At 35.6% G+C, this 27,550-nt stretch overlaps 2 protein-coding genes across 5 annotated transcripts in view; one reads left to right on the top strand and one right to left on the bottom strand.

The window, feature by feature from the left end:
* Window positions 1-6,457, bottom strand: part of LOC129259702 (serine-protein kinase ATM-like) — a 58,187-nt gene extending 51,730 nt beyond the window's left edge. For all 3 annotated transcript variants that reach the window (XM_064098088.1, XM_064098087.1, XM_064098089.1), the window contains exons 1-4: window positions 6,397-6,457; window positions 2,752-2,854; window positions 1,729-1,897; window positions 684-767 (exon numbers count right to left, since the gene is read on the bottom strand). In XM_064098088.1, coding sequence (XP_063954158.1) covers window positions 684-767; window positions 1,729-1,897; window positions 2,752-2,823 — 325 coding nt within the window. In that variant the 5' untranslated portion in view covers window positions 2,824-2,854; window positions 6,397-6,457. The remainder of the gene's footprint in view (window positions 1-683; window positions 768-1,728; window positions 1,898-2,751; window positions 2,855-6,396) is intronic.
* Window positions 6,458-12,852: 6,395 nt separating this feature from the next.
* On the top strand, window positions 12,853-26,317 carry LOC129259170 (uncharacterized). 2 transcript variants are annotated; one of them, XM_064098093.1, is made up of 9 exons: window positions 12,912-13,081; window positions 15,786-15,987; window positions 16,614-16,795; window positions 17,437-17,571; window positions 18,465-18,671; window positions 19,247-19,327; window positions 20,288-20,409; window positions 23,125-23,330; window positions 24,483-26,317. In XM_064098093.1, the coding sequence occupies exons 1-8, from the start codon at window positions 13,057-13,059 to the stop codon at window positions 23,287-23,289; spliced, it is 1,119 nt and encodes a 372-aa protein (XP_063954163.1). In that variant the 5' UTR covers window positions 12,912-13,056; the 3' UTR covers window positions 23,290-23,330; window positions 24,483-26,317. The 2 variants fall into 2 exon arrangements, with proteins under 2 accessions (XP_063954162.1, XP_063954163.1); XM_064098092.1 differs by having other exon boundaries at window positions 12,853-13,081; window positions 23,125-26,317.
* The last annotated feature ends 1,233 nt before the right edge of the window (window positions 26,318-27,550 follow it).

The raw sequence follows: 27,550 nt of genomic DNA on the forward strand, positions 1-27,550 counted from the left end.
ACACATATCTTTGAGACAAGATGCTCAGGAGATATTATTTGGTTTATATGTTGGTGAAGTTATGAATGACTTTCCAAACAGCTGGAATTTGCAAGGCTGAATGGGCCCCCCGATAGCATAAGCTGGGTGGGGAGCGGCAGGTACTGTAGATTAATGAATAGCCCAGGGTAGTGTGTCATACAGATGTTACACATCATTTTACATATGACTGGGAACCCTTTCTTGGGCACTGATTAAAGAAAGGGATCTTTATAAATTAGCATTCATCATTCTTATTATCAACTAATATTGAAATCAGATATTTGCAGATTAAAATTCTGATTGTCAATGAGTATCTGAATGGAAACTCTATTATTTTTCTAAATTTGCTATGGGGCGTAATGAATGCAGTCTCATTACATAAAAACTGAAAATTTAGGGAACCACATTTAGAATAAGAAAGCGTCTCCAGTACCGAATAAAGTTGTGCACAAAGTCATATGTATTTCACAGACCTTTTTTTATGAAATGGCTCAATGTTGATCAACATGTAACAGATAATGGGTGTTTTAGCACAAGTTTTTTTATATTCAAATTGAATTTAGAATGGAGGTAAGAGAACTCTATCAATACTTTACAAGCTAAAGACTTCAGCTAAGTGTTTCTAAACATAATATCCCAGTATAGATTCACTTGTTACTTACGTCCATTTGCTACGCCAACGATCCATCTCAATGTTGATCTCACTTCTCTCTTCCTCGTCAGATTTGTAGCGGTTGTACGAGAACCTGGAAAAAAAGATAATACCACGGGTGAAAAACATCACTGCTTGTACAACACCATTTACAATGAGCTATTTTTCTCAGAAAATTACACCAACAAAGGGAAGCATAATTATCTTAACAAAGGAATGTTTTGAGTGTTATGGCCTTATGGGAGAAACATGGTCTAGTGGTCATGACTCTCTCCTAGCAATCAGAGGGCCATGGGGTTGAAATTCAACAGCAATTTCCTTCAGCAATAAACTCATCCATATTGCCTTACACTCAACCCAGGTGAGGCACCTGCAAGAAGAAATTTCTCCAAAAAGCTATGAGCACAAAATTTGGTATCTTAGCTTGGCCGGTGTGATTTAGAATGACCTTGAATGCCTAACATGGTGGATGTGTGCACAATATATAATGGTCTATATAACTGTTAGGATAGTTCTCATATAGTATTCCGGACGTCAGATAGAACTTGCACAAAACACATCCTGTGAATGAAAATATTGAACAAATCCCTGAATTTCACTGACATTATGTATTTAACATACTTTGCCCCCAGGGGGCATTTCATCAAAATATTTGTCTGACAAATTGTCAGATCTGACAACTTTCCGTGATTTTGATTGGCTGAGAAGCAACAATTCTGTGGTATCTGCCAAATTAAAAAGAGTTTGTCAAATAAAACTTCCAACAAGTCCTTTCAAGAAATGCTCTTGAGGTGTCCCTGAGCAAACATTAGTGTATGGGAATAAGATAATTCAGTAGTCGACATGTTAACAAAAAAGAGTGCTTAAAACAATATAAATGTGAGCCTGGTAATGCCATTAAAAACATCTTGAAATTATTAAGACATGACTAAGATTGATCTTTCATGAATTTTCTTATTTTTTCAAATGATTGTAAAACATTTGGAATAAGCAAAAGTGACATTAATATAAAATCTACAAAAATGTACACCTATTAAAAAGCATCATGGACTTACTGCTAGCCCCTTTGCCTTTCAGAAGTTCAATTTCTTTGACCAAGTAGGCCCAGACCGACTTAAAGACTTCTTGCCATGTGTAATTACTTTTCCCTTCACGAGTGTGTTTATCAAGCTGAAGTTGGACACTCTTCTTATTCACCTCCTTCTTCACAATATCTATTTGTTTCTGTTGAAATAGGAAGATAAAAATAAACATACTTCTGAGAATGACACAAGAAAATCCTTGTTTCGGTGATTACGAAAATTTACCAGTTTTCGGAATGCTTTTGCAGTAGTACTTCAAATTCATCACACCTTGCTTGCAATGGATAAGATGACCCAGGCCACCATAAAGGCCACCAACCAACACATCTATCATGATAAGAGCATCAGTAATTAAATATGATTGGTGTCAAGACACTGGAGACATAATGAAGATTTTACCTCAGAATTGCTTTCAGCGCCTCAACTCTAAAAAAATATCAGAACTCCTAAAATATTTTCAAAATTTTTTGATAAACTGCCTAGAATTTTTTTTCAAAATGCACAGAAAAATTGATTATGCACTACTTCAATTAAAATTTTGATTTGAACTTTAATATTTAATTGAAAAAAAAAATGTCTGGAACAAAATGATAATCGAGCAAAGAAAAAGACAGAACTTAAGATATCTGTGCAACTGAAAAAAAAATGGGTTTAAAAAATAAATGGGAAGCAGATCAACACTGAGATTAAGGATGCAGGGAAAGACAGAGTTCAATATTTTTTTTAAAATAAAATATAATCTTCAGTTCTTCACATCTCATAAAGTCAACTTTCATGAGGTGATCTGACATTTGTTCTGAAATAATTGCTCTTGATTGAATTTCTTTGAAGATGAAGGGTTACAGAGATTTGGTTCAAAACACTGAAAGGATTAGAATTTGGGTGAGATTTAAGTTTGGCTTTATGCTCAATATTTCCAGGAGCAATGTCTTTTGCAGGTATTTGAGGTCAATTTATTTACAAATGAAATATAAAAAAAAACCCATCAAACCTTACCTTTCTTTCATTGATCTTGTCTGAGCTCAGGAATCCAGAAGCAGTGCGAAGAGGTATAAGGATCTCGGCCATATCTCTAATAACCTCAAAGCTCCCCTGCTACCTGTTGATATAAATGATAAAACAACCCGTTATCTAAATTCTAAAAAGGTCTTGTCTAATTCCACAATCTGACAATACATCCATCTCCTCCATCAAACAATATTCATCAGACACAGCTGACAGCTGTAAATTCAACTGCCCATATTTTGAACCGAAGTCTGGTTTACATGTAATCTAAACCATGATGTAAATCTGGTTGAGCTACAAAAAGCCAAACTTCCCAAACGACAAAAATATTGAACTGTAGATGTTTGATCAATTCATCAACTCAATGTCATGCATAATCTTATATATAAAACTGTATCACAAACAAAACACATTGTGTCTCGCACAAGCATGCTCTTGCAACAACATCAACAATCTGGCCATATTCAATCTACCTTTTGCATTGGATATACTGGATGGCAATTTGTTTTTTTCTTGGAAAGGAACTTGTAAGTTGAAATGATGGATTGATAGATGGGACCTTCTAGATAGTTAACTGAATAATTGAAAAGTGGGAACCTTTGTTTAGTTGTATTTTTTTGATAATTTACAAAATACTCTCTCCAACAGTTAGCCCTGCAATTCTTGACCAAATCCAGGCCCTTTACTTTAGCTCCTTGACAATGACAGTGAAGGTGCCGGTCCAGAAAAAAGACAGAAATAACGAACTTCTCAAAAAACTGGACTTGCTTGCTTGTCATCATCATTAATTATTTTTATAATGACACTCACACTGTAAAATACCTCTCAAATGTTGCCAAAGTCAAATACATACAATCGAAGTAAGTGCATAATTTGTTTTTTCATTTTTTATTTGGGGTGCTATTACGACCCCATTCTACCCCATTTTGGAGAGTACGCGCTGCCTAATTACACGGACGAGTCCAGGGGCCTGTTGCATGACGAGATGAGCGATACGTAGGAACGTCCTAGGACCATTCTTCCGAGATAGGAAGATTGGCGACAAATCAGCGCTTTCCGTTTCACGAAGGCAATTTTGTCTTCCAAGTCCGCGACATCGTTTGATATCGATAGTATCGGGAAAATATTTAGTCTTCATCGTCACCTGAACCTTTTATTTCTGAATGACGACTTTACATAAAATCCGATATTTCAATAAAAGGAGATCAAATAATGTTTTATTTATTACTGATAGTAGAATTGATGTATGGAGCTTACTTTATGAGGTTAAAAGAGAAAAAACTTTAAAGATTCACAAACATAACTAAATAAAATCGAAATTTTCATTATTTCCCTTATTTAGAACACGGTGTCTTTTTAGAGACACCTTTTATTGATATTTCAACGAAAGAGACCCTTGGGCCTTGTCCGACATAAAAATTGATTTAACTAAGTAATTTCGACATTTATGAGTTCAATATTCTGTATTTTTATAGAATACTTGTATATAATGATAATTTTGCAAATTATGCGTTAATATGTTATTTGTTGAGGTAAATATAGGGTTTGAATGGAGTAAACAAAATCAACAGTGTCTGATTGTATGAGACTAAAAAGGAAAATATGAGAGGCTGCGTGTGAAAAATCTAATTTATTTATTTTATTTGTCAGATATAACGCAAGAAATACAAATGTGAGTATTTAGAGTATAAACATACCTCAGTTGCATGATGAGTAACAGAAGAAAATGAAAATATGAAAATTGCTGCAAACATGTCCAAGTGGATAAAGTAGTACTTTGCAATAATAATTAAAACATAGAAAAAGGTGTGAATCAATCCGCAATGGACAAATACTTTTACAGAAATAATGCTAAATATGACAACGATCATAAACGCTGGTCATATTTAAAGATGATCACTTAATTTATGGAAGGTTTAAGAAATAACATAAAAGATTTAAAATGCGCCTCTTCGTATGGACTTTCCATAATCTTTTCTTTAATGAACTTATCTTCATTTGTAATGATTGTGATGGATTCGTAAGCTATAGGCTTAATCTGTATCTTAAATTCAATATTAGCTGCAGGTTTTTTGTTTTGTTTCACTGTTTCAAATCCAACAATTAATTTTCATTGATTAAAATAAATCTCAGCAAAAAAAAATAATTATAATGAAAATAAAATAAAATAAATAAATGATTTAGCATGTTTAACATCTTAGTTTTGTTTGTCTTGGTTTTTTTTTGCTGAATGTTATTGAACACGTTTTTTACCTTACATAATTTCTTTTAAAGAAATTTGTTGTTTATCTTTAATGAGAAAGCATGACTGGGGTCGGCTAAAGAGATATAGTGCCGCCCATTTCAAGTATTTCAAGTTTATTTTTTTAATAGAAAAGGGGTGGGGATAAGACGGAGGGAGAATAGAAGAAAACATATTATTTTTAAAAATATTTGGCCCTATACATTACCCCCGGGAATAATACATGTATGATGGGGGGACCTAAAGCTACGCACTTTGTTTTCAAACAATAAAAACTACCCCAATTTTAGTATTTCAACAAATATCTTTCACTAATTTGTGGCAAACATTCTAAAGATCATTAACCAAGAAGAAAATATCGCAAAACTCACTAATACGAAAATCCCGCCGAGTTTTCCGAACACCTCTTGATTTCGCCACCCGATGTAGAAGGGGTCCTAAAGCTACGCACTCGATTTATCATGCAAAAAAATAGTATTTCTTGTGCCTCAATTTCTAAAATACATTCATATTATTATAGGATAAAATGAAATTTAAGCGAATATAACTCCAAAATTCCAAACAGTTGTTGGTTTCTCTGCATTTAGAGATTTTACTGCAGTGCAGCCTCTGAAGAAAAAATTGAATAGGAATCGTTCGTCACTCTGCAGTCACAGTTCCACACACAGAGTGCGCATTTGCCCCGCGCCGCCGGGCATTTGCCATAAAAACTGCATGCGCGATGAGTGCTGCGTAGCTTTAGGACCCGCGCAGCTTTAGGACCCCCTACCATACCCCGGCCGGAGAAGTTAAAATGACATCCGTTTTTGGTCGTCCTGCCGTGCAAAAAGACGACCTGAAATTGATGACAACTATAGCCCCCATATAAAACATAACTTGGCACCATCCCAGATAAAATGCATCAGAGTGCAACCAAAAAAAATGTTTAGAGGTGATATGTCAGTGTGGCTTGCCGTAATTTTGGCGTAAATGCATTTTCTCTCAATGCCGACGGTGGCGGGCGGTGTGCAAAGAAGATCATGCCTACGTAGGACATGTCTGGAGGTGTCTTTCCAAGGACCATTCTTCGTATCGCCCAAATCGGCTTTGTGAAACAGTTGAGCGATATCTCGTTCTTACGTAGAATGGTTCTACGAAAGACCCTTTCATGCAACAGGCCCCTGATCTCGGGCTCCGCCCCGCTTCGCGGGCCGGAGCGGCCTGGGTTACCGAGGCAGCCGTAGCCGTGGCCAGACAGAAGCCCAAAACGCCCGGCCAGAACGATGAGAAACAGAGTGGTAATAATAGCGGTAGTGTACTCAAGCTGGAAGATTAGACCATCGTTAATATATATGACTGCAAAAGTTAAATATAACAAAATGTTCTTGCACAATATAAAATTTAACCCCACTTACGAACTTTGACTTTCAGTCAGACTCAGACTTCGACTTTAAATTTCGTCGAACATGCGCAACGAAGGAGAAGTTAACCACACAAATAGAATTGGAAAAAAAAAATGAAAAGTAATAATAATTTTAATAATAAAATTAACCCACTGCGCGGGCGTATTACGCCATTGACATATTCATTATAAAATGAACATACATGTGCTTTATATTAATGCATATGTGAATGTGATCATCTTTATTTTTGTTTCTTGCTTTAATGAAATTATCGATATTAATCATTATTGCCACCCCATGGCTACGGGTGAGGAAAATCATGATTTATCGTGAATAAAAAAAAATTGTATTCATTCCTCTATTGATCATCTATATTTCCATTTTTTCTTCGTACTGAACATTAAAATTTTACATCAAGTTATTCTATAATAATATTTCATCTACCATCATGCCCAATATATTGTCATATATTTTCAAACACCATCTGTGCCAAACATTTGGGCAGGGGCGGGTCCCTCAACCCCCGGCCCAAAAATATTTCAGCGGGGAAATCTACAAGACCACCGAAAGTTAGTGAAGGAAATGAAAAAGAGGAAGCAAAGAAAGAAAGAAAGGAAGGAAGGAAGGAAGGTAGGAAGGTAGGAAGGAAGGAAGGAAGGAAGGAAGGTAGGAAGGAAGGAAGGAAGGAAGGAAGCAAAGAAAGAAAGAAAGAAAGAAAGAAAGAAAGAAAGAAAGAAAGAAAGAAAGAAAGAAAGAAAGAAAGAAAGAAAGAAAGAAAGAAAGAAAGAAAGAAAGAAAGAAAGAAAGAAAGAAAGAAAGAAAGAAAGAAAGAAAGAAAGAAAGAAAGAAAGAAAGAAAGAAAGAAAGAAAGAAAGAAAGAAAGAAAGAAAAAGAGGAAACGGAATGGGAAATTAAAGGGGAGAAGAATGAATAGGAAAATGGAAAGGATAAAAGGGAGAGGAAGACAAAAAGGGAGGAAAGGAAAGAAAAGGAGAGGAAAATAGAAAGAAAGAAGAGGAAAGGAAGTGAAAGAAAAAAAGAAAAGGAAGAGGTATGGAACTCCAATTCCAAATGACACGGGAGAAAAAAAAGCGAAAGAAGAGAGGGGCAAGAAAACGAGAAGGTATAAAATGAGAAAGAAGAGGAAGATAATGAAAAGAGAGAATGTTGTATAAAATAGTTTGATAAAAAACAAAATAATTCCTTTGCTTAATTGTTCTCTCGCTAACCAATCCATTCCACTTCATTATGATATTCATAACAGAAAGATGTTCATCTTAGTCAATATGCGAAGGAGAGTGGATCTCTATTGATACATTTTTTTTTTATTCTCAAAGTTGGCGTTTTATAGCACTTTGTTGTTTGTGCAGGTGGTGATATTTTTGCTTAAAGACAAGTCCACCCCAATAAAAAGGTGACTTGAATAAAAGGAGAAATATCATACAAGCTTATAACATCGATTAAAAAAAAATCAAAATCGGATGTAAGATAAGAATATGACATATTAAAATTTCTCTTAATTTCGCAAAACAATTATATGCACATCATGGTCGGTATGCTAATGAGCAGACCGATGATGTCACCCACTCACTACCTCTTTTGTATTTTATCACATGAAATATAAAAATTCTTATTTTCTCCTCATTGCATGTGAAACAAATCTTATTCCTCCCTGACCATGTGTGATGACAATTATTTCAACAGTTTATGATTAAGTCAGGTTGGTCCTTAATTGTTGACAAATCTGTAAAAATTGAAATATTGTATTTCAAACAATAAAAACAAAAGAAATAGTGAGTGAGGGACATCACCAACTCTCTCATGTGCATATCACTGAGTTGTGCATATAACTATTTTATGAAAAATAAGCGAAACTTAAAAATATAATAACTTTCTTATTTTAGATCCGATTTTGATGAAATTTTAAGCATTATGCTTGTTTAACTTTTCTCTATCATTTCTAATCAACAGTTTTATTGGGTGGACTTGACCTTCAATGGTGTCCTGGGGAAAAGATTTGCCCCCTCTCCCTCAGATTTCCGTTCCAGGCTCATACGTTAATGGATAATTATATTGTCTAGTGCCCTGTTTCATAACATTGGGTCACGGCATGGGGCCTATGGGGGACCTGGTGGGTGTTTCATAAAGCTGTTCGTAAGTTAAGAGCGACTTTAAGAACGATTGGTGATCCTTTCTAGTGGCAAATTGCATATTCATTGGCGATGGTTTAGCACGTAAGAAAGGTTCACCAGTCGTTCTTACGGTCACTCTTAACTTACGAACAGCTTTATGAAACAGCCCCCTGGATTTTTTGGGCACTTAGTGGGCGCGCTGAGCGCGTTCAACAGCCAGCTATATGACCTCATAGAGACGTTTTAAGGACTGTGCAATTAAAATGATTTGTATCTCACTGAGGCGAGCGAAGCGCGAGCTGATTTTTTTTTTATATATTCGGACCTAAGAAAGGGACATTATAATAGCCGATTTATGTAATCATATGTATATCTGTCTCACTAAATAAACAATGTGAGTGCGAAGCGCGAGCTGAAATTTTACATATATTGACCCCAAACAAGGACCTTTTAAGGACTATTCTTTAGAAATGAATGAAGAGCTAGCTTACATAGTCATCTAAAGGTCTGGTCCCACTTGCCGACGGACACAAAACGTATCCATAGGCTAACGGATACAGCGGACAAGCCAATTTCGAGGTGGCTCCATCCGTTTACATCCGCTCCAGACAATGGACAATGAAATCACAGTGGACGGATGCTCGATGGAGAACGTATGAAACAGTGGCGTACCGTGGGTCACGGCATGGGGGGTACCAAAAATGTTTTTAGTCACTTATTGAGTGCGCGAAGCGCGCTCAGTTGTCAGGTATACTGACCTAATAGAGAAATTCTAAAGACAGTGCCATTAAATGGATATATATTTCACTGATCACATAATGCGAGCGCGAAGCGCGAGCTGAAATTTTTTTATATTCAGACCTTTAAAGGGACATTATAAATACATTTTTGTAATCATGATACGTATACCTGTCTCGCTAAACAAACAATGCGAGCGCGAAGTGAGGGCTGAAAGTTTTGTATATATTGACCCCAAAGAGGGACATTTTAAGGACTATATTTTAAGAATCCATTAAGAGTATACATATCTGACCATAGTCATCTAATACGAGTGCCATTTTATCTGATTTTGTTAGAATTTTATACATCTAAACACATGAAGCACTTGTAGGCATTGTAATCATGATTAACATACGCATCTTACTGACCAAATATTGCGAGCGCGAAGGGCGAGCTGAAAATCTAGGAAATTCAGACCTGAAGAGGGACATTTTAAAGGCTTGTTAGTAGGAATTCACGAATACTATGCGTATTTCACTAACCAAATGATAAGAGCGCGAAGTGCGAGCTTAATTTTTTTTTGTATATATTGACCCCAAACAGCGATATTTTAAGGACTATTTTTTAAAGGAATCCATGAAGAGAACACTTATCTCACCATAGTCATCTAATGCGAATGCCAAGCGCATGCTGATTTCTTAGAATTACATCTAAACACATGAGAAACACTTTTTGTAGTCATTGTAATCATGATTATTATACGCATCTCACTTGTCATATATTGCGAGCGTAAAGCGCGAGCTGAAAATTTAGGAAATTCAGACCTGAAGAGGAGCATTTTAAGGCTTGTTTGTAGGAATTCAAGACCATGCGTATTTCACTTACCAAAATATGCAAGCGATAGCTGAAAATTTTTGATATTCAGATCAGAAAAAGGGACATTTTAAGGACTGATTTTAGGAATTCATGAAGAGCAGACATATCTCACTAATCTACTAATGCGAACGCAAACACGGACAGGAAATGTTTTATAGTTAGACCTTAAAATGGGGCAATCACTTTAAGTAGTCATGAAAAAGAAGCATATTTGTCACTACATAAAACAATACAAATATTATTTGGTGTATACTGACTTGAAAACGGGAGGTTTTAGTATAACGGGATTATATATCTCGTTAAACAGACAACGCGAGCATCAGGAACAATGAATACATAAGCCCTGAGCAAATTATGTTTCATAAAGTTAGGATTTTTTTAAATTTTAATGTAAAATAACATAACATAATTATAAGATAATATAACATTATAATGAATAATAATGTCTTCTTTCCCACTACGTTTCTCTCCCTCTTTTCTCCTTTTCCCCGTGTTTTTGCCTCCCATGCCCCCCCCCCCCCGTAGTTACGCCACTGGTATATGAAACACGTGTGCAAAGGGTACACAACGGATACATAATTCCATAGGATAGCAACATTATTTTGCGTTACATCCTCTCTGCATCCGTAAGTGCAGTGAGCGCCAAGCGCGTACTGATTTATTTTTATTATTATTAGAATTACACCTAAACACATTTGTAATTATTGTAATCAGCAACACCATACGTTTCTTATTAATCAAGGCGAGCGCGAAGCGCGAGCTGAAACTTTTGATATTCATAACTGATTAAGAGGGCATTCTAAGACAAGAATTCATTAGGACCATACGTATTTCACTAACTAAATGATGCGAGGCGCGAGTTGAAAATGTTTTAAATTAAGACGAGAAAAGGGACATATTTAGGATTGTTTTTGAGGAATTCATGGAAACATCATCTCACCAATCCACTGCATGCGAAGGTAAGCACGGACTGGACATGGTGGTGTATATTGACTTGAAAACGGAGAATGTTTTAGTGAACAGGATTAATATCACCAGGATCGAGTGACGAATATGCCCTTATGGGAAAATATTTCATGTTATATAAAATAATAATGTAACATAAAATGATATAATAAATAAACAGTAATGTCTTCTTCCCTCGCTATGTTTGTCTTTCTTTCTCCCTCTTTTTCTCCTTCCCCCGTTTTGTGTGTGTGTGTGTGTTTTGACTAGCCGATGGGGGGGGGGGGGGCGTGCTCCACGTGCCCATTCCCCCGTAGTTACGCCACGTACTGCCATACAATAATGGTAACTTTGCCATTATAACCTTGACTTTTATATTGACTGCAGATTGACTTCCCTGTTAGCAAGAAATGAAGTCAACATATGACTACAAAATTACAGGAATCATGGTCATGGGCCCGGATCTTCGATATGGATCCTTGATTATCAACCAATGCTTCTAATAAAAGGTCAAGTCCACCACTGAAAATGTTGATTTGAATAACAAAAAATCAAACAAGCAAACTCAGTGATATGCAAATGAGAGAGTCGATATGAAGTCCCTCGCGCTCACTGTATTGTTTAAATCTATATAGAAAAATCAAACAAGCATTGTGCTGAAAATTTTATCAATATCGGACGTTATGACCATTAAAAGTTTTGTGTATTGGTCACAAAACAGTTATATGCAAAAAAACAGTGATATGCAAATGAGAAAGTCAATTAAATCCCTCGCTCACTATTTCTTTTGTTTTTTATTGTTTGAATTATACAAGATTTCAATTTTTACAGATATGAACAACTTTACTGAACCACAAAATTTTAAAACAATAGAAATTCCTCATGATCAGGTAATTATAAAACTTTGTTTCACATATGAGGAAATTTTAAAACATTTCATATTTCATAAAAAAAAAAGGTGAGTGGTTGATGTCATCATTTCCCTTGCATACCGACCAGGATTATAACTGTTTTGTGAAATACTAAGCGAAACTTTGAAATGTCATAACTTTATCATTTTCCACCCGATTTCATGAAATTTTCAGTGGAATGCTTGTTGGATTTTTTAAAATCTTATTTATTCAAATCAACTTTTTGTTGGGGTGGAACCGTCCTTTAACCGTGATGAGAGATGTGGTCCATTTTGTCCTTCCACTCTCTTCCCCCTTCATAATTTCATCTCGCTCTCCATTTTGACCCGTTCAAAAGAAAAATCTCATTTAAAAAAAATGGTTTTTAGAAATTTTCAAGTTGGGGTGGGGAATGCTCCCCAAGCACGTCATGTGAATGTATTGTACTGGAGCTAGGGTGATTGTATACCAAACTATCTAAGAGTGTGTGAGAAGAAAAAAATAAGAGAAAATGAGAAAATCGGTTTACAGGATGTTTATCTAAGAATATTTCATTAAAAAAAAAAATCCACTTTGAAATGGGGGGGGGGGGGCGATTGTACACCCCTCCGGCCCATCCGAACTCCAGAAAGCTATAATGGATGGATGCAGGGGCGGATCCAGGATTTTCCTAAAAGGGGGGGGGGGACATTTTCCCGAGGAAAATTTTGACAAGCAAAAGAAAAGAAAAAAAAGGTCTTCAGTCTTCACTTTCAAAGGGGGGGCACTTCTGTTTTAACGGCACTTTCGCATTACGTAATCGTAATTGTGCCTCTCAAGGGGGGGGGGGGATGGGCCAACCCCCCCCCCCTCCTGAGATGGATGGATGTATGCATGCACGCATCCCTCCATCACCCCCCCCCCCTCCAGCTCCCTGATATTACGCAATTCAACCAGCTGATCCGAAAAACCGCATCCGGTTACCATATATATTCTAAGCAAATTAAGCCAAAAGTGAGAAAAGAAAGTCAGAAACCGTGACAAAAATATCGGGAGATCGTCTGGAGTGCAGTGCATGTCAAGCTTCATTTTATGAGTTATTTGGAAGATAACTCTTGATCGATTTCGCCATGTCTACCGAATCTGGAGTAGAAAGTACGTATCATTTGGGCCATATTCGGTAACAATTTGTTTTTGTATGCGAACACTTGTTCACGGAGCTCCCGCTGACTTCTTCGGCGGCGGGAGCGCCGTGCACCCTGGCCAGGGTCTGGGCGCGGCCTTAATGCGGCAGCCCGAACACGTAGGATGGGGGATCGGGTGTCCGGACACTTTATATTTTTGAAGCCTTCTTTTTTGTCTTAAGATTACACTAAAAATATGAATTCAATAGTTGTAATCATCTTCTATTTTGTTCTCTATAATATTTTCTAAAATTTTGTACTAAAATTTGATGAAACTTCGCTTGTAATTTTTTCCTAATGACTTTCTAAAATTGATCGTCCGGACACACAACCTGTCCGGACACACAACAACTGGGTATACTGTTAAATAAATCCCCAGAAACAACGGTTATTCCTGTCTAGGTATCGTTGTGAATGTGAGTTGTGGTGTGCCGCTGTAGTAATAGTAATACTAATACCCCTTTCATAAACCCAATAAAACCCATCCTCCAATTAGCCGCCTAAGAGTAATGCGGATAATTCAATAAAAATTGCATTCACAAACTCCGAAAATTATCCGCATTATTTTTACGAGCGCCCGTCCTGAAAAAGGCGGATAATCGTCATGACAACTGGAGACGCCCCCTCCGATGCGGTTGTGTTGGAAAAGGGTGACCTTGTGACCGCACCATGGCAATTATCCGCATTATTTGGAAATACGTTCATAAACTCAAATTCAAAATCTTGTCCCGATGCCGCTATTATGCGGATAATAGCAGCATCAGAATAATGCGGATAACTCTTGTCTTCCTCTGATTTTAAGACCAAATTATGCTGCTATTAGCTGCATAATTGGGTTTTATTGGGTTTATGAAAGGGGTATTAGTAGATCTATACCTTGTGATTGAAAGCTCTGGTGTGAAGGATCTAAGAATTATTGAATTATGGAGTGTGAATTTCTTGGTGTGAATTATTAGGGGGTGTGGTCATTTTATTTAATGTTAAGATGGCGGGTAGATAATAAGCCTACTTAATTGCAGACCTTGACTTGCATGACTTGAGAATAAGAACTTTATTAACTTTTGATTAAGTTTAAAGAAATGAAACAAGTCAATAATCATATGGATCATATGGTATATCACCTTCGTTTTCAACACATACCTATGTCAATATATGAGAAGCTTTCCTGCATCTTTTTTTTTTGAGGGGAGGTAAGGAAGGTTCTCTTCTACTCATGCAGTTATTGTGTACTTTAATTGGATAAAATAAGATGAGATTGATTTTTTTTAGACACGGCTAAAAAGCCCAAACAGTTCAAAGACTGATTTACATAATATACAAGTTAACATTGAATATACAATTGAAATAATAAACATTAAAAATGGTGTTTAAGAAACAATATAAACAACAATTATGTTAACTACATGAACAGAAGCATCAATAAAATATTACAAAGGGATCATAGAATGATGAGGAGGAGGCAGAGAGGAAGAGAATTAAAAAGAAGATGAATAGGAAGAAGTAGAAGGGGGAAAAAGAAGAATTGACAATGAATATTTAAACCTTTTTCCATTTTGTTTTCTAAATCCAAATTAAATTGAAATCTATGCTGTGTATACAGTTTGAAATTGTTTCCCAATTGAACTTTAATGCATTTTTATTGACTTTGTCTTGATTTACCAGTATCAAGCATAAGTTGATATATTTAAAAAAAAAATCTTATCAAAGATAACGCATATATTATGATACAAAGGTCAAAAGGTTTATGAATATAGAACAATAAATGGAATAATATTTGTTGTTAACTTGAGATATGGAACTTGTATGTTCTAGTGAATTTATCAAACTACTATTTACGTTCATGGTCTACTCATGTTGTCTTCTACAAGTTGTACATGTACAGTAAAGTGCTTTAGAGATCTTGATATTAAGCACTCTATAAATGCAATATTATTAATATTATTACCGGTATTACTGATGCCCTAGAGAAGCATACATCCAGTTACTGATGTTTGTGTACTGGAGTGTTTTACTTACATACAGGCATCAGCTTACTCATCTGTGTCTGTATTGTGTGTTTGCAGCAATTAATAATCAGACATGCACATGCCCATTAGTATCAATTGTGCCTGCAGGAAATGAAAGGTCATGTTACTAAATAATCTGTGGTAATGTGTGTATTGTTCATGAGATGGCTTGATTGTACATTGTTTAAGTGTCCTTGGAGTCAAAGATATTGAATTTAATGAAAAAAATGTAGACTTGCTTTCAGGTTCTTATAATTTTTGTTGCTCCATTCTTCAAGCATATATGTGCAGCTATCATTTGATTTTAGTCATCTACTTTATCAAACTAGAACTATCAACATAATTTTAATGTTGTACCTTGTGATGTATCATACAGTAATAACAGTTAAATTTATATTTTCACATAGGATGTCTTACTGTTTTCATCATTGGAGCATTTTTTTTACCCTTCAGTGGAGTACTACATGTACCACCAAACATTGAGTGCATACATATAGTTTATATTCTCTTCCAGTCCATTGAATTTTCTCTTTAATCTCTTTTTTCCTTCATAAGCCTAAATATTTAAGAGGGTACCAGGTATTTCAAAACATGCAAATGTGTCCTGATGAAGCTCAGAGTGGGAAAAAGTATTTTTTTAACTATTTTGTCATTTTGTTTGTCCCATAGAGGTGCTGGTGACCGGTGCGTCTGGCTACATAGCCACACACATCGTGAAGCAACTCCAGGAAGCTGGTTACAAGGTCAGAGGAACGGTCAGGAGTCTCACCAACCCCAAGAAAGTAGGACCTCTGAAGGAACTCTGTCAGAACCCTGCCCATGAACTGGAACTGGTAGAAGCCGACCTCACAAATGATGAATGCTGGAAAGAGTAAGCTTACTTTAATAGACAGGTCGATTTGATGTGATTTAAAGGCAGTAAAGTTTGTCCAGGATTCAAAATTGATATCTCTTTGATAGTGTTGATACAGAGTATTTTGTACAAAAACAGGTGTTAACTGTAAACCCATTATTCTGATTAATATGTAACCTGTACAATGTTTCTACTAGGCAAACAGGATTTTTTAAGTTACACAGACAAACCTATAGCATTTTTTTTCAGAGTGATGTCATCAGTCTTGTCATTATGATGTCCTGATTTCATTATGAGATTGTGAATCATTTTCAGTGTTTTGAGCTTGCCTATGTAAATGTGGACCAGATATTCAAAGATAAGTGCAGTTTTTGTCACCTTGCAACACAGCGTAAATCCATGATGTCATACTATTTATGTTGGGGGGGGGGGGCGGCACAATAGTTCATTCCCCCCTTCGAACAATTGGCTTGCTGCTTGAATTTATGCCAGTGCCTTGCAAAAAACAAACAAAACAATATCTTGTGCCACAATTTGCATTGATTGTTTTAATCCTATGATTCTATATCATTGATTTTGTAGGCAAATACATTGAGAACTATGTTGTTGTTTGAATGAAGCTTTACCTTTTCTCTCTTTGGCAGTGCTGTCCAGGGATGTAGCCATGTTATCCACACTGCCAGCCCTTTCCCAGACAAGAGTCCTAAGGATGAGAGTGTTATTATCAAGCCTGCAGTAGAAGGTACAACCAGGGTCCTACAAGCATGTGTAGATGTGGGCGGAGTCAAGAGGGTCGTACTCACCAGCTCTATACTTGCCATGAGTGGTATGTAATATTTTTTGTTTAGGTAATACTTATGTTTATTTACAATGTTTATCATTGATATTTATCCTCATCACCAGCAACTTCATCATCATCACCAGCAACTTCATCATCATCACCAGCAACTTGATCATCATCACCACCAACTTGATCATCATCACCACCAACTTCATCATCATCATCACTAGCATTATCTTCATCATTATGATCGTTGATCACTGCCGCCACAGATATCAGATCAACCTCATCATCATCACCATCATCATCATCATCATCACTATCATCATTATCATCATAATAATCATCATTGCCATCATCATTATCATCATTACCATCATTATCATCTCCATCATCATCTTTACAATTATTGTTATGCCCACTATTGTCATCAGCATGATTGCCATCATCATCATCATCATTATCATTGCAACCACATTTATAATCATGAGCATCAGGAGCACCATTGTCATTGGTAGCAACATCAAAACCTGCAGTATATTTGCCAAGATTTATCATATTCTAAAACATTGAAAGTAGGTTTGTAGATAAATGATAGACTTCAACTCTCAACTCTCCATTAAACAGTATTTAAACCTTTTCAAAAGTATAATAAAGGCTATTTTTGCTTTATTCCTTTATTCTAGATTTGACTGAGACTAATGAAGAACCCATCACAGAGGAAAGCTGGAGGAATATGAACAGTCCTATGGAAGATGCTTACGGGAAGAGCAAGGCGTTAGCAGAGAAAGCTGCTTGGGATTTTGTAGAGAAACTACCAGGTACATGTTGAGTGTTTTCTGTCTATTTTGAGCTCTGGGATGTGAAATCTGCAGATCTTCGAACCATTCTGAATTTGAGGGAAAGATTCTGAAATTTTACCATTCAGAGCTCTTGTATATAAGATTTTCCTTTGTTTTTTTCCTTATGTAATTAGGCCTACTTTGATTTTGTTTTTAGTCAATCATCTCTTGTCATTTTTTTTTCTAGCAATCTGCTTATAATGACAATCCTTCTCTTGCAAACTGTAAATGTTTAAATTATTTGGTAGAAGATCATATTTGTTTAGAACGACATTTTATTAAGTCCATTTTTTTTCCTTCATGATTCATGCCAAAAATCAATAAACAATATGTTACAGTATGTTTGTTATGTAATGAAAAATGTATTATATTACGAAAACAATAAACTAAATAAAAATCAAATCAAATCTTATTTTTAATCAGGAACGTTGGGAGTTCTGAGTCCGTCATGCCAGAATATACTGTAATCTGTCCAATGTGATTGGATTCTGGTAATTAAGTTTTTCTCATTCTGGTGTTCTGAAAAAACGGGTGACGGTAGCACAATTTATGCTAATAATTCTGATAGTAAACAGCTTAATATTCTTTTATTTTAGATTTTTCAGAATATTGGCATTCAAATTCAAAATCATATGAATAAAATTTATCTATGCAAGTGTGATTGGCATTCTGAATTTCTTTATTTTGTTGTAGGGGTTTGTCAGTGTCTGTGATGTCTTCCGTGAAAAGTGGTCAGCAGTGATTATATCATCATGACTTTTATGACTATATCCTGCGGTAGTACATGACCTTTGTATTCTTAGACTTTACCAGACACCATCTTTGCAAAGATAGCATTATTAATTAAATCCATTTCTCTTGTACCCCTTCAGCTGAGTCTAAATTTGAGTTTACCGTCATCAACCCCGCAATGGTCCTTGGTCCCGTCATCTGCGGAGTTCCAGGAACCAGCGTGGAAGTGATCCGTCGTATCCTCGAACGAGACCCACCTGCTATTCCCAAGCTCAATTTCTCCGTATGTGATGTCAGGGATGTTGCTAAGGCTCACGTCATTGCCATGACGCACCCGGAGGCACCAGGTTTGTAAGAAGAATAACCCATTTAACCAGGACTGATGTAAATAGATTTAGAGTTGAGGTCAAATAAAAGGATAGAATTGACAAGCACCCTATTCTTGTGTTTAGATTACAGGAATTGGCATTTCTTCACAGGAGATTGACCATGAAATATACAACAGAACATTTGACCTGTACTATTTTTTTAATTGCTTTATTCTGTTTATTTATTGTTTATATTTATTTGTTTCTATCTTCTTTTTCTTCTTTATTTTTTCTTAATTAGTTTTCATTATCGCAACAATGCAGCTTAAAATGTAATTGCCACAACTGAACAACTGACCTCCATATTTTATATCAAATGTTCTCTTGAAAAATAATATGTCATTGTGAAAGTTCAAGAGCTGCAATTGTTGAACAAAAGTTTGTATTTAGAAGTTTTAAGAATGTTTGATTCATCCCTGTTTCCTGTTGAATTTGTGTACAATGTGTATGGGCAAGCAACATTTTGATGACAAATGTTATAAAGAACTTAAAGATGTCATTCAGATGTATAAATAAGGAATAATATTGTTTTGATGTTGCAATGATTCTTACAGGTCATCGTCATATCGTCGCTCCTCACAGTTTGTGGTTTCGTGAAATGGTAGATATCCTCAAGGAAGAGTTTACAAATAAAGGTAAAACTCTACATGCCATTTTGCAAAAAGAACATGATGTTTATCCTTTACCTTACTTTAGTTTAATCCAACGATGTTTGTCGGACTATACCTGTTCACCGTGACTGTCGTAAACCTGTATTCTAAAAACTTATATGATTTGATTCCGTCATGTTTTGTTTCAATCTGGACCATCAGCAGACCAATTAGGTAGTAAAATCTGGTTCATGTTTCTGGACAAGTTTTGTTGCCACATAGGGGTTACGAAATTGAAATGATAATAATAATAATAATATATAAATTTATAGAGTGCAGAAACTTTTCCATAATGTATATATTCTACTGCGCTTTATAGGACTCCTAAAAAGCTTGTTATTAATTAAATAGATGTGTTTTGAGCTTTGATTTAAAATTGTTTATGGATGGTGCTTTCCTAACTTCCAGGGGTAAGCAATTCCAGAGCTTGAGGGCTACACAAGCAAATGCTTGATCACCTAGTGTTACTTTTGTTTTGAAAGATGGAATCTGTAAAAGCAGAGGATCTGTTGAACTGTGCAAATTGCGACCATGATTACTGGCTTTATACCACTATGATAATGGGAATAGAGTATATTTGTTGAGACAAAAGAGTGTAACGTATAGTTTGGTGCGTCACATTCTATTCTGTCACAGAGATATATATGGAAATTAAAAAAAATATATGTGTATTGGAAATCTACCACATCAATTCACTTGAATTTCAGTTAAATTTTGTAATTTTCATTGTTTGTTTTTGTTTTTTATTTTGTACTTTTACCATGTCTTGTGTCTAATTTTCAAATGATCAATACTTGTGATAATTTTCTGGCTCTGCCAAGTATTTGTGTAATTCCTTATTGGAGGCAGCCCCCTTGTCATCCACTTTTGTCTGTTAATCTTGTAATGCCTATATATTTTCATTGCAAAGTGAGATAAATGTGAATTTGAAACATCCTCATGTAGGTTACAAGCCGCCAAGTCTGATGGCCCCACCCGTTCTCCTAAAGGTAGTAAGTTGGTTTGATTCCTCTGTCAAGTACATTCTACCACTACAGGGTCACAAGGCAACATTTTCAAACCATAGGGTAAGTAGAGTTCAGGGTTCCCAGCCCATCAGGGAAAATTATTTTACTTTTTTCCAGTCAGAGAAAAATCAGGGAATTTGATTTAAAAAATACCTCAAATCAGGGAGAATGCCTGAAATGAGGGGAAAATCTGGAAATTTTGATTGGCCCAAAAGTCGAAAGCACGGTAGTCAGTCACTCTGTTATATTTTTTTTCATATAAAAAAAATATTCATTGAATGACTGGTTATGGTGGTTTTTTAGTGTTTTTTTTACATGTAATTCACTGCAACAACTTAGAAAATATGCGAAACTGGGAATGGGTTTTAATGATAATCAGGGAATTTTTAAATTTCATCAGGGAAAAATCAGGGAAATATCAGGGAAATTTGTTTTCTTGAAAAGCTGGAAACCCCGGGTTTTTTGTCTCGCCTGAACGAAGTTCGGGAGTGACATAATAATCAATTTTCCTGTTAGTCTGTCCGTCTGTTAGTCTGTTAAATGTTAAAGTTTTTGTTCAACTTGCTCTAATTTCTCTATTTCTGCATCAATTATGTTCATGCTTGGTACATATGATCCATGGGTAATACCACATGTGAGCTCTTGAGGAAGACAAGGTCAAAGGTCGTCTAGGAGTCAAAAGATCGTTTAAAGTATTGCATAGTTGGGTATTTGGTTTGTGCATGTGTGTGTGGGGGAGGGTGGGGCAAACAATTATTCATCCCTGAAAAATGATATCAATAATATCATAATAATAAAAATAAACTCATGACTGCTAGTTAACATGGTTAGCTGGTTTGATAACTGTGTATTGGTACATTCTACTACACCAGTAAGCTAGAACATCAAATTGCAGGAAGAATAACATTTTAATTAAAAAAAATATTTCTGGGGCTTTTCTGGCAGGGGTGGGAGGGGGGCAATATGACAATGATATCCACATATGGTTTCTTTTTGATATTCTATTAGACAGTAGGCCTACTTAAAGGACAAGTCCACCCCACCAAAAAGTTGATTTAAATAAAAAGAGAAAAATTCAACAAGCATAACACTGAAAATTTCATCAAAATCGCATGTAAAATAAGAAAGTTATGACATTTCAAAGTTTCGCTTAATTTCACAAAACAGTTATATGCAATCCCACTCACTATTTCTTTTGTATTTTATTATATGAAATATTCTAATTTTCTCCTCATTGTCAAGTGAAACAACGATTAATTCCTCCTGAACATGTGGAATTAGCATTGTTTAATACTATATGGTTCAGTCAAGTTGGTCCTTATTGTCAAATCTGTAAAAAATGAAATATTGTATAATTCAAGCAATAAAACACAAAATAAATAGTGAGTGAGGGACATCATCGACTGCCTCATTTGAGTTGTGCATATCACTGTTTTGTGAAAAATAAGCAAAACTTTAAAATGTCGTAACTTTCTTATTTTACATCTGATTTTGATGAAATTTTCAGCATTTTGCTAGTTTGATTTTTGTCTAACCTGCATAGCAGAGTGAGACTAGGCACCGCTTTTCCGACGGCGGCGTCAACACCAAATCTTAACCGAAGGTTAAGTTTTTGAAATGACAACATAACTTAGAAAGTATATGGACCTAGTTCATGAAACTTGGACATAAGAGTAATCAAGTATCACTGAACATCCTGTGCGCATTTCAGGTCACATGACCAAGGTCAAAGGTCAATGAACTTTGGCCATAATGGGGGTATCTGTTGAATTACCATCATAACTTTGAAAGTTTATGGATCTGACTCATGAAACTTGGACATAAGAGTAATCAAGTATCACTGAACATCCTGTGCGAGTTCTAGGTCACATTTTCAAGGTCAAAGGTCATGTAAGGTCAATGAACTTTGGCCATGTTGGGGGTATTTGTTGAATTACCATCATATCTCTGTAAGTGTATTGGTCTAGTTCATAAAACGTGTACATAAGAGTAACGAAGTATCACTGAACATCTTGTGCGAGTTATAGTAGTTTTCAAAGTCAGCACTGCTGCTATATTGAATCGCGTGATGCAGGTGAGACCGCCAGAGGCATTCCACTTGTTCTCTATTTATTTAAATCAACATTTTTCTGGGGTGGACTTGACCTTTAAGCTTATTTGATAATCACTGAATTATATTCAACCTTTTCAGGGTCATGAGACTGCATCATAGGGTATAAATATCTAGAGACATTCAATTTCTATTCTCACCTCTACTCTTCAAAATGCGACCAAATTCTTGGAAAGCATTAGTTCTTATCTTCCAGATGTTTTAAAGGATTCTTTAATTGAACTAATAGGGGCAGTGCCTGGGTATTTTGATTGGGAAGGGCCAAAGGTGACATCATTTTTTTTTTTTTTTTTTCAATCGAATAATAAAAGTTACAAAACAGTCACATGACTTAGACATGTACCTCTCTCTCTTTGATGGTCTTCTTTCTTTCTCTTCCTCACTTTTGTCCTTTTCTCCTATTTTCACTTTAATAACTTGAAAAAGATCATCTCCGGAGTGCTGCACAATATTACCAGTGATTCACTTCAATAGCATTATCAGTTTGATTAATATGTTGTTGAAATTTTTGGGGAAAAATGATCAGTTCTGTGTGACCATTTCATCTTCATCCACTCAAGTCAATGAATGTGTTATCTGCAGTATGCTATAATTATACATGCATGTAATTAGCAGTATAAAGTGAAATACACTTTGAAATACATTTATCTTCTTCTTTTTATCAGTTTACGGAAGTACTTGGAGTCAAACCATATGATGCTAAGGATTCATTGATAGACATGGCTTACACTTGCATAGATAAAGGATTCATAGTAAAGAAGAAGCAATATTTCAATCCAAAGGATCAACAGACAGCAGAGGGCGCTAGTGCATCATTATCATCATCGTAGAAATATCAATGGACCTTCAGTGCATTTAAATCATACAGCTTGTAAGCATTCTTATTCCTCTCAATAAGTACATGTATTTGTTTGGAATAAAAAAAAAACTATTTTCAAATTGTTGTACATAAATGCCAAAGATTTACACCTAAATATAAACATGAAACACATGTGAGTATTTGCATGCTATTTGTGAAGAAAAGATCCCAGCCACCTTGCATTATTTGAAATAATGTCTGGCACGACTGGCAGTCAATATAACTTTTGTGTACAGTTACATGTAGTATTGGTTTCTCTGAAATCTTTGAATAGTCCAGACCTGCCAAGTAGTATGGATTTTCCGTATTTTTATTACTGAAACTTGTGAATAATACTGATGGTTTCATGCAAAATACTGATTTCTAAAGTTTCAAATTCATGTGTTCTATGATATTTCTTTGAAAATACTGATTTCCTCTCCAGGATACTGATTTTCAGCTTTTATAATACTGAATCGTTCTTGTTCAGCTTGGCAACTCTGGAATTCACATTGACAGAACACCTGTAATCTACCTGTCTGTTCAATCAAATTTCCTCCCTTACATGTATAGAGTCGTTTGTATATTGAACACTTGTATATTTGTACGCTATCTAGTGCACTATTACCCATTGCCAGTACTGTAGATTCATTATAACTATTAACTGAAATATACCATTCCCTTGCTAAGAGATGGAACTCATCACCGACAGCAATTTACTCAGTTTTGGTGTTATATTCAGTTTGTCATACTTATCGGATTATATTGGATTGCTCAGAATAGAATATCACAAATTATTGAATTTTGCACAAATTGAAGATGAGTGCAATTCTAGTATTGGACCTCAGAAGTTGAATAAAATCTATCTAATATAATTGATATCATATTTTATGATTATTATTCATTAGACGATGCAATTAAGTCCAATATTGCACACTGCACAGCTGGTTCTGTGTGTAAGCCTATAGGGAATTTGTGATATATTAGTGCATCTAGCAATACTCTCTGATATAGCACAGGCAAACCACGCTGAATAAAATTAAATAGATATTGATAATTCTGTTTGGGGGTTTTATTAGTTCTTATTCAATCAGAAATCGTATTAAAAAGAAACTGAAACTAGCTTTTATTTGTTTCGTCTTGTTTTCTCTTCTACTCCTACTGTAACTATCAACTTCACTACAGTATCATAACTTCAAATAACGGAGGCTTCAAAGTTCAAACTGATATACATTTGGGTTCAGCCATTTATCTGGATTCCACCTTTAGCACTCCCCTTTACCGAACACCAGTATGTCGTCAGCCACACATCTGACACCTTTAAGACCCTCCAGCACCAGGTTCAGTCGTCTCTGGAACTCTTCAGGAGCGGTGGACAGACCAAAAGGCATACGCTTCCATCGATACCAGCCATAGGGAGTGTTGAATGTTGTCAGCTCCAAACTAGCCTCGTCTAATTGGACATGCCAGAATCCGTTCTTCGCATCAAAGGTGCTAAAAGTAGCCAATCTATTTTCTTTCTGCTTTACGACTGTTCAAAATTTGTAATATGTCATGCCAAAATTTGCAGTCAAATTTCAAAAAAAGAATTTCCACACTTGTGGTGGACATTTTAAACTTTAGAAATTTTGGTTGTTTCCCGCTCTATTAGCTATGTCCGGGATTCATGAGTTCTATTTGGTCACATAATCGTCCAGATAACGAGGTCGTTGAATACATCTTCCTGATCTAGTTGTCTGGGCCTGATGTTCGTTAGGGTCCTGTGGGGGGGGGGGGGGCCACAGGCTGAATCTCTCGCTCGGGTTGAGAAATCACCAGGTCGTCTAGTTCATTGTTAGCATTATCAGTTGTTTTGCTAACCTTTCTGAGATGGCGTCGATTTCGTCGATAAGTAACGCCATCTTGGTTAAGGACATTGTAGGATCTAGGTTCTGCAGCAAAGCTTACCACAACTGCTCTCATCCAGGACTTCTTTGGACCCCCTGCTGATTTCAGACGAACATGGTCACATATTTTCAGGGGTGTCGGATCTCTGGCTCCTCGGTTGTAGTAGCATGCTTGCGTTTCCTTGGCTGCTCTCATCTCCTCTTCAACCTTCTTTTGTATCTCAGGTTTGAGCAGCCTCTTGGTAGTTGGTAGCACAGTCCTAGTTCTCCTGTTCATTATTCTCTGTATCGGACTGCTTCCTATACCAGGTGTTGGTGTGTTACGAAATGCCAGAAGGCTGAGGTATGGATCATTTCCTGCTGTCTTACCCTTCTTCAGCAGAGATTTCGCAACTTTCACACTGCTTTCCGCCTTCCCATTGCTTTGAGGGTTATGGGGAGACGATGTAGTATGTTCAAACTGCCACTTCCTTGCAAACCTCTTGAACTCGTCTGCAGTAAACTGTGGTCCATTGTCAGTGATAAGTTGATCCGGAATCCCGAATCGTGCAAACTGGCCCTTGAGTTTACTAATGACATTAGTGGCCAGTGTCTTCTCCAGATAGTCGACTTCCCAATAGCCTGAGTGCAATCAGACCACGAACCACTTGAGATCATCACTACAAAACCACTTCATCCAGCACCGAAGAGAGTGCTAAAGATGGAATCCAGATAAATGGCTGAACCCAAATGTATATCAGTTTGAAGCCTCCGTTATATTAAGTTATGATACTGTAGTGCAGTTGATAGTTACAGTAGGTGTAGAAGAGACAACAAGACAAAACATTATTAACATATAATCCAAATAAAATCTTGATGTCTGGGTTACTTAAGGCGACCGCACACCTTACGACTGGTCGGCGACTCGATTTCAGAATAAAATGTAGTAGAATTTGATGCTAATATTGAGACTTGGAATATCTTACTGTGTAATGTTCTAAATCATCGTACGAATACCTTTTCACAAATCTGTGACTATGCTATCATCCTCCTTAGAATAAAAGCGAATTTAATATCTAGTCGTAATGACGTCATAGCAGTTGTACGATTGACTACGATTTGAAACTAATTTGGCCTTTACTAAAAAATAAAAGCTTGCAATCTTTCAAAATGGTTATATTAGTATTCTTTCAATTGATTTCAACCTCAAATAAAATGATATGTTCCATTCACATTTTCAGAAAATAAGCAAAATGCGATTTGTTCCAAAATCGGATCGCGAACAGTCGTAAGGTGTGCTAAGGCCTTTAGATCTGTATTTTATGTGCAATGTTTGATGCAGTGCTGCTGATTATTAGAAAATAATGCACAGAATCTCAGGAATTTTATCTTTTTATCAGATTTTTACTCCTTAATTAATGAAGTGAATTTTTTGTGCATAAATCTGTTGTTTGATAAATGTGGCCTGGTAATAGATGTTTTGAGTATTTGCTTTTTAAATACAAGTGTGTTAAAGGCACTTTTTCAGAAACAAATCAAGTGTTGATGTTTTGCAATCATTGGAGTATTTTCATGTTGTGTAAGACCTGCCATTTATAAGTTGGTACCTGCTGCAAATAGGAACTATCAACTGTAGTCTTTTTGTGAAATATATAAAGATCTTCATTCTGAATGTCTTACTTAGGCAGATCCCTTTTTATCCAAACATATATGTTTAAACTCGTGTTTTATTGTTTAAACAGATTAAACAAGACTATGATCAATACCATTTCAAGCTTTTGTTGAGATGTTGGTCATTTTTATGTTTCTCATGTTAAAAAGGGAGCACATTTATCTGTATTATGAAATATCTGTAGGTTATATGTTGTATTTGAATTCCTCTGTCATAATGCTAAGAAAAATAAACTCATGATTGTTATCGTATTAAAGTATCTTGGAGAGAGTTAATATATTTCTAGTGATGTATCAGACTTAACATTTTGTATCTGTATTAGGAAATGTTATTTATAGTTGTCCTGAGATTTGGTCAATATTTATGATGAATTGTTATTTATGTTCATGGTTAATTCCATTAAAACTGATCAATATTTTGATATAATATTCTTTCTGGAGCCTGAAATGAGGAGCTTAGGAACTATGCTTGGATACACTTAATTAGTTATTATACAATGCACAACAACTTTTTATTCTGTTTTTAACTAAATATGATTTTATTTGTGAATTTGTATATAACACCAAAAATTATCAATCAATGTACAGTGCAAACTTTTACTGCTCGATACAAATGAGACAATGAATATAACGTTAAGTAAATAAATGCAATACACTGGTTATATGATAGAAATGAAAAAAAAAAATGAAAATCCATAATTTATTGTTCGAAATAGA

The sequence above is a fragment of the Lytechinus pictus genome, chromosome 4 (genome assembly GCF_037042905.1).
Source record: "Lytechinus pictus isolate F3 Inbred chromosome 4, Lp3.0, whole genome shotgun sequence".
Taxonomy (NCBI): Eukaryota; Metazoa; Echinodermata; class Echinoidea; order Temnopleuroida; family Toxopneustidae; genus Lytechinus; species Lytechinus pictus.

Bases quoted from the DNA above. Each gene is read 5' to 3' on its own strand.
- LOC129259170 (XM_064098092.1), top strand. From the start codon at position 13,057: ATGTCTACCGAATCTGGAGTAGAAA. The intron at 13,082-15,785 runs GTACGTATCATT...TTTGTCCCATAG, and splicing joins TACCGAATCTGGAGTAGAAA to AGGTGCTGGTGACCGGTGCG. The intron at 19,328-20,287 runs GTAAAACTCTAC...ATCCTCATGTAG, and splicing joins GGAAGAGTTTACAAATAAAG to GTTACAAGCCGCCAAGTCTG.